At 36.0% G+C, this 12962-nt stretch overlaps 1 protein-coding gene across 1 annotated transcript; it reads right to left on the bottom strand.

Annotated features, from left to right (window-relative positions):
* Positions 1-663: 663 nt before the first annotated feature.
* On the bottom strand, positions 664-6413 carry LOC141444878 (uncharacterized; the record flags this gene model as incomplete). The annotated part of the gene is given in 6 exon segments (XM_074110611.1): positions 664-913; positions 1328-1657; positions 2820-3159; positions 4302-4421; positions 5804-5834; positions 6327-6413. Coding segments are annotated over 5 exon segments (1070 nt in total), but the record flags the coding sequence as incomplete, so codon positions are not given.
* Between the last annotated feature and the right edge of the window lie 6549 nt (positions 6414-12962).

The following is a 12962-nucleotide window of genomic DNA, read 5'->3' as shown; positions in this document are numbered from 1 at the left end:
AAAGCAGTGCAGGTAAATTTCCTTTCAAAATGTATTTAGGGGCTGTTTCACCATCTATTGATTAGTGTTAAGTGACGGTTAAATGTGATGCCGTCTCTATTTGTTTTGTTCGAATAGACGGAGACGGCATCACATTTAACCGTCACTTAACACTAATCAATGGATGGTGAACAGCCCCTTAATGTTTTCATACAATGAGTCGGTTTTGTGACGCCTAATAACGAACAGCTCTGACAATCCTGACATTCTATGAAAACCCACTTTAATTTTTAACTTTATTTTATTTTTAGTATTTGTTGTTATAGTGGCCTCTATATGGTAATATTTTATCTGTGTGAAAATTTCAAGTGTCTACCTATTACGGCCCAAGAGATAAACTGACAGCGGAGTCTCAGTAACAGTAGGGCTACTGCGAAATTCGAAAATCGAAGTGCGTATCGTACCGTCCCGCTCACGCTTATATTATTTAATACGAGAGTGAGTGGAGTGGAGACGGTACGATTACGAACTTAGATTTTCGAATTTCGTAGTAGCCCTACTGGTCTCGTTGGCATCCTTTGGGTACGGAACCCTAAGAAAGCTGTTGGGGTAGCTGTGGTTTTCAGTTATTTAATGAACACCTTGTACATTCTCACGGGATCGGATTCCATGATAACACCTCACCTTAACGCAGGAGCATTGGTCGCATATTGCGGCATATTCTTTTTCCTCTCCCTCCATTTTAACATCTCTTCTTCACTCATTACTACAACCGTGAAGTTGTCTTCTGTAGCATTGTCTGTAGCATCTGGATCATCTGATGTTCTTTTTTCTACTGGTTCATTGGCCTCCTTGTATAACCTTTCTTTGTTTACTTCTGCCCTTGTATCGTTTTTTAATTTCTTTGCCAAATGCGAGCTGCTGATTATCGTGCCTAAAATGATTGATATAAATAAGTTGGCTTGAGCAGGGGCTGATCGAAAAAGAGATTTGGGAACCATAAATGATTCTGATGATAGCCATGGTGGTCTACTGAACATGAAGTGTATTAAGTAAACAATTGTTTCCAGTTTCCACTGTTCTATTTTTAATTTTCTCGCAATCGGAGTAAAAAGCAGAGTGTATAACTCGAGCATTAAGCCCATTTTTCCCTCGACGTGTCTATCGAGCCTCGCCATACCGGCTCCAAGTGGTTATATGAACGACTCAGGTAAAATGACTCGTTTTATGCTCTTGTTGTACAATTATTATTTATATCGTAGTACATAAAGTAATATCTAAGTTTACGGGACAACAGTGCGACGACGACAAATAAGTAATTTCATTATTATTAAAAACAACAACTTACTTTTTCTACTCAATAACGACTTCAAACTAGCATTAGCTAAGTCATTGCTTAGTGCTTCACCACAAACCCCTTCATCACCTTTTGCTTCTGTTTGTTTATTTAAGACTGGTAATAAAATATCATCACCACCATCACCCATTTCTTCACTAGATTCATCACAATACACATTATCGGTGTAGCAAGAGACTTCAGTACACTGATTTAACATATTTTCAGAGTCCCCTTTAGCAATCTCTTTTAGTTGTAGAACGTCATTTTCCTCTATTTCTGTGGTAAGTATATCATCTTTATATTTATTTGCTAACGGTGGTATACTAATAATCAATGAATCTGAAATAATTTATTTAAATAAATATGAATAACACATTATCCCTAATAGGCTGAAATAGAAATGTATACAGGGTGACTGGTAATTCGACCTATTCCTTGAAAGGGGTTATTTGAAACGTTTTTGGCCCAGTCAACCAGGGGTATAAATTCAGTAGTTTTCGAGTTATGTTAGTTTTAATTTTTTTCGAAAAAACACCGCCTTCCGACCTCAGTAGCAATTGTAAAAAAAAAGTACATGCATGAGGACAGTCAATTTTTTTTATTTTTAGTAGCCAGTGACCTAAAGATTCCTCCGACAAAAAAAATAAAAAATAATAATTCTTTTGCAAGTTTTTTAAATCAACGAGTCGTTCAACGGATCGTATTAAAAAAATGTACGACATTTAGCGTAGGTACAAATTACGAAAATATTTTTTTCAATTCATAACCTTTCCAAAAAGGTACAAATGTGGACATCTTTTAAGTACTAAATGATTGATAATAATAATGAGAATAACAGAGCAAGTAGAGGGTGAACTGAAAGCGGACCTGCCCGAAATTGGTTTGTTTGTGGCGTTTTTATTTCTCTGAGTACACTAACACGTCCACGTCTACATCCGAATACTTACCGAAGGCAACCTTTCCTGACGTTGACCCTCAGGAGATAGGATAAGTCAATACTAAAGGCGAACAAGTACTCGGAGAAACAAAAGTGCCAGAAAGTACTGATTTACGGCGACTCCGGTCGGTTATTTTATTATTATTAATGTTAAAATTAAAAGTTTACCTATTATAATTAGCATAAAAAATACAGAAATAAAATACTTAATTTAGGGGCTGTTTCACCATCCATTGATTAGCGTTAACCGACGGTTAAATGTGATGCCGTCTCCGTCTATTCGAACAAAATAAATAGAGACGGCATCACACCTAACCGCCAGTTAACGCTAATCAATGGATGGTGAAACAGCCCCTTATACTAACAAATTATTAAAATTAACAATAATTATCATTAAGTATTTATAAATTTAACTCACAATTTGAACATTGCAAGATAAGTTAAGAACATAAAAATTAAGAAAATATGTAATATGCTGCAAATTGTGTTGTTGACACTTGACTCACCCAAAGCCTCCCATTTTATGAGAGGAAGCTGTATCAAAATAATAGCTGAAGAACTTACTTTTTATACTCAGCAATGACTTCAAACTAGCATTGGCTATGTCATCATCCACTGCTTCACCGCAAATCCTCTCATCATCTTTTGCTTCCGCTTCTTTATTTAAAACTCGTAACAAACTTTCATCATCATCACCAATTCCTTGTCTAGATCCATCACAAGATATAGTATTGTTACAAGTGTCTTCAGTGGAATATTCAAATGATGATGTATTTTCACATTCTTCTTTTACAGATTCTGCTTTTATATTTACTTGTGATAGGTCGGGTGTTGCTAAACTAATGTCCAGGTCCAGGTATACAGGTGTCATCATCAGACTCGAGAGACTGGTGATTTTGGTTACCTAAAAAATTTATATTCTCAATATTTTTTGTTAATTCATAGTAATACATTCTAATAATATGCTGTTAATATGCTTTTATAAATGAGAATGTGCGTGTTTGTTATAGACTTTGCTGAAATTTGGTACGAAGATAGAATGAGACCCTCCATCCTTCTTAAAACGGGGAAAAAATTTAGGTCCCATTTTTTATATCCCATATTTTATATTAAAAAATGTTCTAAGATATAATTAATCTACATAAAATTCTCTACAAAAAAGATTCAATTTTTTAGAATTCAAGCTAACAGATTTCAAGATAAACAGATTAAAAATAAGCACATTTCTTTAAGTACGGCGATGGATGGATGTTTGTTACTCTTTCACGCAGAAACTACTGAATGGATTTGCATGAAAGCCGTACGGGTAATATGTACCCTGGATTAACATATAGGCTACTTTTTTCTTTGCCCGCGACTTCGCTCGCGCAGAATTAGTATGTAGTTTAAAATTTTGTGATCCTTTTGATCCCACAGGAACCATAGATTATGTTGGAATAAAAAGTAGCCTATATGTTAATCTACCCTTGGTATTTATTACCTGTATGGCAAATTTCATGCAAATCCGTTTAGTAGTTTCTGCGTGAAAGAGTAACAAACATCCATCTATCGCCATACTTAAAGAAGTATGCTTATTTTTTATTGTCCATCTTCCCGCAATATTTCGTGAAATATTGATCTCAGAGAAAAAATGTATAGAATCTTTTTTGTAGAGAATTTTATGCAAATTACTTATGCCTTAGAACATTTTTTGCTGTGGGCCAGCGTTTACGAGTTATTTAAGAAAAACTAAAAAATTGGGACCTTAACAGCAAGTTAGCTCCACCCCCACCCGTCAGCACTTAGTATGTGGTTTAAGACACCATTCTCTACAACTATGCCAAAATTCGGTTATACACGAGTTTTTTACCCTGAGAGGCAGTTTTTGGTCTTTGTTGGGTGAGCTATAGATGACGTTAGTATCGTGAGTCCGTTTGACGTTGCGATACTAACACCATCTAGCGATATTTCGCCTGTCAAGTAGCCCTCATCGTTTTGTTCTTGAATAAAAATTGTTATTCACTCTAAAGGATCCTCCACAAGGGGATCACCCATCTCAATACTAACATTAGCTTGGTGCAGCGCGCTGGCCAGGAGAGCCTGTGCTCTCGCAGCCCGGCTCCGGAACGCAGCCACCTTCCGCACGAAGAAGTGGCACTCCCAGCATAGTGCATCATCTTCAGATAACTGTATAAGTAATAAACAGCTTACATTTCCAAGTAGCAATTTTTTTTATAAAGTAGTATTTTGACTATGGGGGACGGCGAGCAACAGTAATATTAAATACTACAAAGATTTCAGAATAAAACGTTGAGGACAATGCTGAACATACCTTTTTACATAAGCAACAAGCTAATACACTTGGACTTAAATATCAGCACAATGAGGGCTATCGCGTATGAATTCGCCACTAGAGGCGCTAGTGTAGCGTGAGGTCTCCGAAATGTCAAATCTCATTGTTTTTGGGTGAGCTACGCGGTTATTTATAATTAGAATAATTTTGCAATATCTTAAATTAATTATGGCAAATATGCGTTCCGGGGCAATGAATGTCTGTGTTTTGAGACAGTTTTGTCTTTTGGAAACCTTTGTCCTCCCTTTTTTCCGAACAAAACGGGGACTATGCAACACTGTGGCATGCTCGATAATTTTATGGTACGGTTTTAAGGTGTATTAAATATGATTTTAATCTAAACTTTGTTTTCACACCCGTAATAACAGACTTTGAAAGCCATACTTAAAACCTGTAAGACAAAAAACGATAGCCCTCATTGGCAACAAAACTGAAAGGCACAGGTAGCGTGCACTACAACAGACTGAAGAAGCACAGTGTCCCTGCTCTACCAAGCAGGTTCAATGACAGCACTTGAAGGGATGCTCAGTGGATTATTTCTCAGTTGATGACAGAGACATGAAAAGACAAAGAACTGGCTTATTGTGTTGAGTTCACAGATTGCCACATTGCAGAAAGAAGAAACAAAAAAAAAAGTAGTATTTTGACAACCAGTCATTGATTATAACATTGTTATTGGTTCTTTTACATACATACCAAATTCAAAGGCAACCTGATCTCTGGAAGGATCAAAAAGTCAGGTTAATTGAATTCGTTTTGAACATGTAAAAACATGTACAGAATAATAGAATAGAATAAAATTATGTTTATTCAGCCAACACATGACAAAAAAGAAAAAAAATACAAAAAACAAACAATAATGATGTTAAGCCAAAATGGCCTCCACTCAGTGCCAATAGTTTGTTTCACCAATCCTACTAATATTATAAGCACAACAGTTTGGAAGTTACTCTTTCACACTAGAATGGCTGAAAGGAACTTGGTATTACAGGTGGTAGGACCTTGTGCAAGGTCTGCCCGGATAGCTACCACCATCTTGCTTGCTAATCCTGCCGTGAAGCAGCAGTGCTTGCACGTTGTGTTTCGGCATGAGAGTAAGACAGCCGGTGAAATTACTGGCACTTGTATTCTCTTTAGGTTAGCTGTGGCCAGGTTGGCAACGCATCTGCAATACCCCTGGTGTAGCAGATGTTTATGGGCGGTGGTGATCTCTTACCATCAGGAGACCCACTTGCTTGTTTGCCATCCTGTTGAATAAAAAAAATGTAAGTAGCTGCATGTCTGTAATAACACATAGACTACTTTTTAAAGGCTAGTTAATACATTGTTTTCTTCTTACTATGACTTATAAGTACCACATAGGTGAAAAAGCTTCTGAACTTCCACTTGGATGTGAACCACTGTTGAACAAGGGCCGGCCCCATACAACGCCATAATGAACAACTCGCCACTTGCATCCACCGGTTGCCCCCTATTCTCACTATGTCAGTCCATCTAGTAGGAGCCTGCCAACAGGGCCCAATCCAGCTTTTTAGCCACTGCGGGCAAAGATAGTGAACCGAATAGCTAAAGACAATTTTGCAGTCTCATTTTTTGGCCGCTCTGGGGCCTCCTGGGCAAATGCCCGGCTTGCCCCCCCTTAGAACGAGCGCTGTCTGTCAACGCTTTGCCTTCCAATTCGTAGTAGCTTAAAAGGTTCTACAGTAGTGTACTAATTAAAAGAATTGAAAGAAACTTACGTTCAACAACAATGAAGCATGAGATTTAGAATCATTTACAGGGAACAGCTTCCTATCTCGACTCAAACATGTCACACAGATAGATTGGTGGAGTAAATTTACTCCGGTTGCATTCATTATACACAAAAAAGAGGTAATAATTCGTAGTCGTTAATTAGCAAACAGCAAACAAATTAAAATTGAGCACTTTTGAAGCATTTTTGTGATGTTTATCAAACTGTCAACGTGATATTGATTGATATTAAATTTTGACAGTTCAAAGATGTAATTTTCTATAATTATTTTTGAAGATTTAACGGATGCGTAGCGTTTTTAACAAGTTGTCAAGTAGATAAATTCACATTTTCCATAGAATTCATAATTTAAGTTTTTTAAATATGTAAATATAATTTTATTGCAGGCAATGCGCTTAAAAATTAGGATTCAGTCGCCTAGCCTAGGCCATTTTAATACTCTTAGGCCTAGGCGATAAGCTGGTATACTTAAAGTAAGTATGTAGTAAGTATTAGCTTTTTGGAAGACCACATTTTGTGTAGTGTAGAGTGTAGGCACCCGATTAATAATTAAGTATTTATTTCAGGAACTCAGATGGAATAACTACCCTGATTTAATTTGCTACGTGGGAGTTTTTGGGGGTAAGCAATCGATCTACAAATACCAAAAAAAACCTACCTTCGTGCAACCATTGGGAAATCGCTTATTTTAGGAGAATTATTACTCATATCATAGTATATCGCTCATTTCAATAATTAAAGTCTGCAGAGTATTTAAACTTTTATTTACAACAACAAAATAGATAATTCCTCTTACATAACCTGTTTTCCAGCTATCTGTACATATGTGTATAATTAATATCTCAAATTATAATTAACATTTTTGTAGTGTTTATAATAAAATTTCATAAGATAAGTTTTTGTATATAGCGGTATAAGCATAATGCGAGTTTCGATTCCAGCGCTGTGGTTGTGTATCAGCGGGGGGATAAGTAGCAAAAAGTAAAAATTAAAAGATTCCAAAAACCAATCTTAAATATACGGTCGTAAATGTTCATTTCGACGTCTATGAAGACGTAGCTATGTTTTATCTTTCTTACTCGTATGCGTTCGTAGATGAGTTTTCATGGGCGACTTTTGGTTGAATTGCCTCCCACATATTTCACAACTAAAGGGTTTCTCACCCGTGTGTATTCGCACATGTGCTTTCAAAGCAGACCCTTCTTTAAACCGCTTGCCGCACACATCGCAACCGTACGGTCTCTCTCCAGTATGTATACGCATGTGAGTAGCTAACTGCGATTTCATTTTAAACCGTGCGTGACAGACATCGCAACAGAACGGTCGCACATCTGTGTGCGTGTGCATTAATCGAGTGTGACGACTCAAGGATGATTTACAAGAAAACCCTTTCAGGCATATATCACAACTGAACGATACCTCCCCTGTGTGTGTACTTAAGTGAGAAAGCAAGGTCAGCTTTGCTTTAAAACGCTTGTGACAAACATCACAACTAAATGGTTTCTCATCTGTGTGAATACTAAGGTGATTAATAAGGCTAGATTTACTTACAAACCATTTAAGACACACATTGCAACTGAACGCTTTCTCACCTGTGTGAATTCGTAAATGAGTTTTCAAGGCCGTTCTTTGCCTAAACCGCAAGCCGCATGTATCACAACTAAATGGTTTCTCATCTGTGTGAACACTAAGATGCCTAATCATGTTCGATTTTAGTGTAAACTGTTTATGACACACGTTGCAACTTATTGGTTTCTCATCTGTGTGCGTATTCCGTATGTGCATGGTCAAGGATTTCCTGTGATTAAACCGCTTACCACATTTATCACAAACAAAAGGTTTCTCACCTGTGTGAATTAATGAGTGCTCTTTCAAAGATGACTTGCGATTAAACCGCTTGTCACATATATCACAAGAGAATTGTTTCCCAGCTCTATGAATAAACAAATGGGAAATCAAGGACGCCCTTTGATTAAAATGTTTGTCACATGAATCACAACTAAATGGTTTCTCGCCCGTATGTATCCGTAAGTGAGTTGTCAAAGACGACTTATGTCTAAACCGTTTATCACACGTATCACATTTGAATGGTTTCTTAACTGTGTGAACTTGTAAATGAGAAATCAAGGCAGACTTTTGAATGAAACGCTTGTCACATGTATCACAAGTGAATAATTTCTCACCTGTGTGTATCATAATGTGCCTATTAAGTGTTGCTAGAGTATTAAAACGTTTGCCACAAGCATTGCAAACATGTGGTTTAATGACCATTTGTTTTTGTAAGGGCGTAACCAGGCGTGATTGTTGCTGTAACGCGTGAACATGGCGGTTACGGGGTGTTGCTTGTTGATTGACATGTTGGCGTTTGAGATTACAATCGAAGGTAACAGGAATAGTGTAGCATGATAGTTGGCCGTCGCCGTGTTTGAGCTGTCTGAGGGTCTGGCTTCGTGTTGGTTCCACGCCTGCGCGCATGCGACTGTACTCTGATGCGGCATCAGACTCCAGCTTGCACGGATGCTCCTGCCTTTGATCCAAATCTGAAAATATTAGCTAAGTTGACAACATGATTTTAGCAATTCGCTCTGGACAACTTCAGCCATGATCATATACCGTCACCCTACTTACTGTCTTTATTTACAAAGTAGGACAGGTGGATGTTAGGTATGGCGTAACACGTATGTATACCAATATTACTTTATAAATGTCGTCTTTGAAAAGAAGTAGGTACAAAAACATTTGTACAGTATAAAACCGGCTAAGAACGTGCCGAGGCACTCTGTATAGGGTTCCGTGCTAATATGAGGCATATATTTAATATTCTAATCGACTGTTACTCATTACATTAACTTAAAAAAAAATGTTTGGTCAAAATTCAAAATCAAAATCTTTATTGCTTTCACATAGTGTACAGATCTTACAATAGACACAGTTAAGTATAACGTGAACCCTGCAAGGGCATTGCAATCATTTAATAATATTAAATAATTCATCATTTATAATGGCACAAACATTTAAAAATTAATTAACAAAATAAGTCAAAAAATAAATATTTAAATACAATTTTTCAATGTCAGCAATAAATTATAAAACAATATTAATAATTAATTTAGCTTTAAGTCTAATTCTGTTTATAGTCACTGTCAGAATGCAGTAGGTACTCAAATTATGAAAACAGTAACAAAATTACAAAACTATAAGCCTACTGAAAATTGTAGTGTCTTTCCATTGTAGTGTCTACTCTTGTTTCTGATGTTCTTTCAATTGTGCAAAGGTTAACTAAAAAAGATCCCTTGAAGGGATAAGTTCGTCTTCGTACTTTGCTTTGTTAACTGTTATTTTCATGTTTTATTTACAATAAAGAGTTAGGTATACAATACAATACTTATAATACAATTATTATTTATTATGTTAAATATGTATTTATATAAGTATGTTATATATTATTAAATGTATGTTCCTTTGCATAGTATCCTTAGTACAAGCTTTGCTTGCATAGTTTGGGACTAGGTCAATCAGTGTCAAGTACCTATCGGTGCCCCATGATATTAATAGTGATAGTTTTCTTTCTAAACTCATTATCTCATGTGTTATCTCTGATTTCCGTCATTCAAAAAGTCAAATTAAATTAATTTCTCCTACAGACATTATTACACAAGTGCTCAAGCTCTTAATGTTTAAAAGATAATCTCTGTTTTAGATAATTAATTATGTGTAGTAAAACAGTGTAAAGGTTATTGACGTTATGTATGACGTTCTTTAGACATTCATAAGTCAAGTGTTTTAAATTTACACATTTGTTAATGTTACCATAATGGATTTTTTCCTGTCTCCCTTGTGTCATATCAATGTCACTTGTCAATGTCGCTCATCAAGTTTGTGATCATTCTACAATTTGACCTTTCACTTCCCTTCCCTTCCCTTCTACTTCTGATTAAATACATCATAAAAGAAAAAATATACTTTAGACACTTTTTTTTGCTTTTGTCTCTCCCTTGGATCCAACCTGTATTGTCTTAATGTTTTGTATTGTCTTAATGTTTTGTACCATCTTAATATTTTGTATTGTCTCAATGTCTGTGTGTCTATTTTAGGTACGCAACAAGCACTTCTCGGCACCCAATGTTTAGAAACTGTTTTTTAAAAAACTGGTCAAACACAATATACACTTTTGCTGCTGTCAGGAGTCATTGGCAGAAGTGATTGCTGACCTAAAGCGACCAGTTGCCAAAAACAAAAAAGTTGAGAAGTTGAAGTTGACCTTTATGTATTATGTATGAAAATGAGAAATAATATTCGAGAAAAAGAAATAATTTAGCCAAAAAGTTGACACCAGATAGTTTCTATTTAAAAATGAACTAAAAAAAAATTTTTAAATTATAACTGTTTATTTCATAACAATTTTACAATTAGTTACATGATATTCCTAGCTAATCTTTATTTTTAAAGATTTTAGTTGCTAGGCTATGAGTTGCCCTTATAAGTAATTCTTAATTATGATTTTTTTACTGTTCTTAGGGTTGCTAGTTATTTTATCAATTGTAGCCCTGGGAAAATCATTTAGTATTTGAGGAAGGATGTAATACCAGATCCTTTTGCCATAAATAACTGAGTTCTCTTGTCGAAATAATAAGCATATGCAGGGGGGGGGACTCATTAAAAGCAACTTACCTTTTCTCTCACTCAACTTCAAACTAGCACTGGCTATGTCATCACCTATTTCTTCACCGCAAGCCGCTTCATCACCTTTTGCTGTCTGTTTATTTAAATCTGGTAACAGACTTTTCAATTTATCAAAACATTTTTCACGTGGTACATTATCCCCATCATAATTGTCCTGAACGGGACATTCATACAAAATATTTTCATCTTCTTCTTTCATAATTTCCATTTTTATATTTACTTGTAACGGGTCAGGTGTTTCTATATTAACGTCCAGGTGTACAGGTGTTCTCATCAGACTAGAGAGACTCTTGATTTGGGTTTCCTAAAAAATTTAATTCTATATTATTTTGATGTGCAGATATTCCAGTGGCTAGGGAACCTGAATACAAAGCTTATAATCCCAGTTTCGTTTCCCGACTGGGGCAGATATTACTAAGTAAAATATGAATGTTTGTTATTTGTTAGAGATGCAACAGATATTCCAACCATAATTCAGTATCTGGCCACAATTTTACTATTCGGCCAAATACTGTAAAAAAATAATAGATACTGGATCGAAAAAAGCTTATAGTATTGAATGACTGAAAACTATAGTCTTAAAATTATGAGGAAATTTTAAGTTGCAAATTAATACAAATAATTCCATGTAAAGTGACCCTCCACAATACTAACATTAGCTTGGTGCAGCGCGCTGGCCAGGAGAGCCTGTGCTCTCGCAGCCCGGCTCCGGAACGCAGCCACCTTCCGCACGAAGTAGTGGCACTCCCAGCATAGTGCATCATCTTCAGATAACTGGAAAACACAAAATACTTCTAAAATTAAACAGCTACGACTTCCTTTGCTTCCTTCTACATATAGGTTCCTGTGAATGAGTATATAATCATTACGTGTTCTTGCTTAGTCAAAGCATCCATCGAAAGTAACTTACGTTCAACAAAAACGAAGCATGTGATTTGGAATCATTTATAGGGAACAGCTTCCTGTCTTTACTCAAACATGTGGCACAGAAAGATTGATGGAGTAAAGTTACTTCAGCTCCATCCATTGTTTAAGAAAAACCAATATAACTTGTAATAATTATTGACAACACACAACTTTCAGCAAAGCCCAACCAAACAGAAAACACGAACGTAACGTTGCACGACAAACACAAACGTCAATGTCATTCAATCAAATCAATCACTTCTTAAGACAGCTTCACAGCTGTTCGATCTATCTTGTTGCCAGCAGCCAGCATCGAGCCTGAAATACGAAATAGGGAAATGGCTGCAATAAGAACCACTTCTTTTTTATTACATTACAGCCCAGCCAGCAGATATTATCTACGGTCAGATTTGCAAGAAATGTTCATTTTTATGAATTTTCATTCTATTTCAGGCTCTGAGGCGCTAGGCTAAACCTATGTCACGCGTTGCCACACGGAAAAAAGCGTCTGTCAACTATTTAGCGGGAGCGTTTGGATTGGACTCCGAAACCAAGGTTAAACAGTTTATTTTATTTTCATCTCTTCTGTTTGAAAAGTTTAATTTTCATGGGTAGATAGCCGGGTGGAAAATTGCGTTTTTATTAGCCACGATTAGCCACGGAGTCGACGAGTTACATCATATTAATAAAATTAAATCTTTTCATATATCTAAACTCAGCTATACATAGGTACATACATTAAACGACGTGTTTATTACGTTCTATTTAGGTTCTCACTAAAAACATTTTACAGTTGGTCTTTTTTTTTCTCGCAATTACAGAAAATCAACATTTCAAATAATTCTTCCATTCTGCTGCCCGTCATAATGCCATGATAATGTGACACTTTTTTTTTCACGTTTCGGCATGGCCATCTAGATGCACGTTGTGACCAAGGAGCTTATACATATACAACACTGAAGATTGAATGCCGAATGTCCATTTGAAATTTTAACTGATATTTATTTTACTTTCCTCACAGTCGAAATGAAAA

Source organism: Choristoneura fumiferana, chromosome 30 (assembly GCF_025370935.1).
Source record: "Choristoneura fumiferana chromosome 30, NRCan_CFum_1, whole genome shotgun sequence".
Taxonomy (NCBI): domain Eukaryota; kingdom Metazoa; phylum Arthropoda; class Insecta; order Lepidoptera; family Tortricidae; genus Choristoneura; species Choristoneura fumiferana.
Note: the sequence above shows the minus strand (reverse complement) of the source record. Positions and strands in the feature narration are given on the sequence as shown.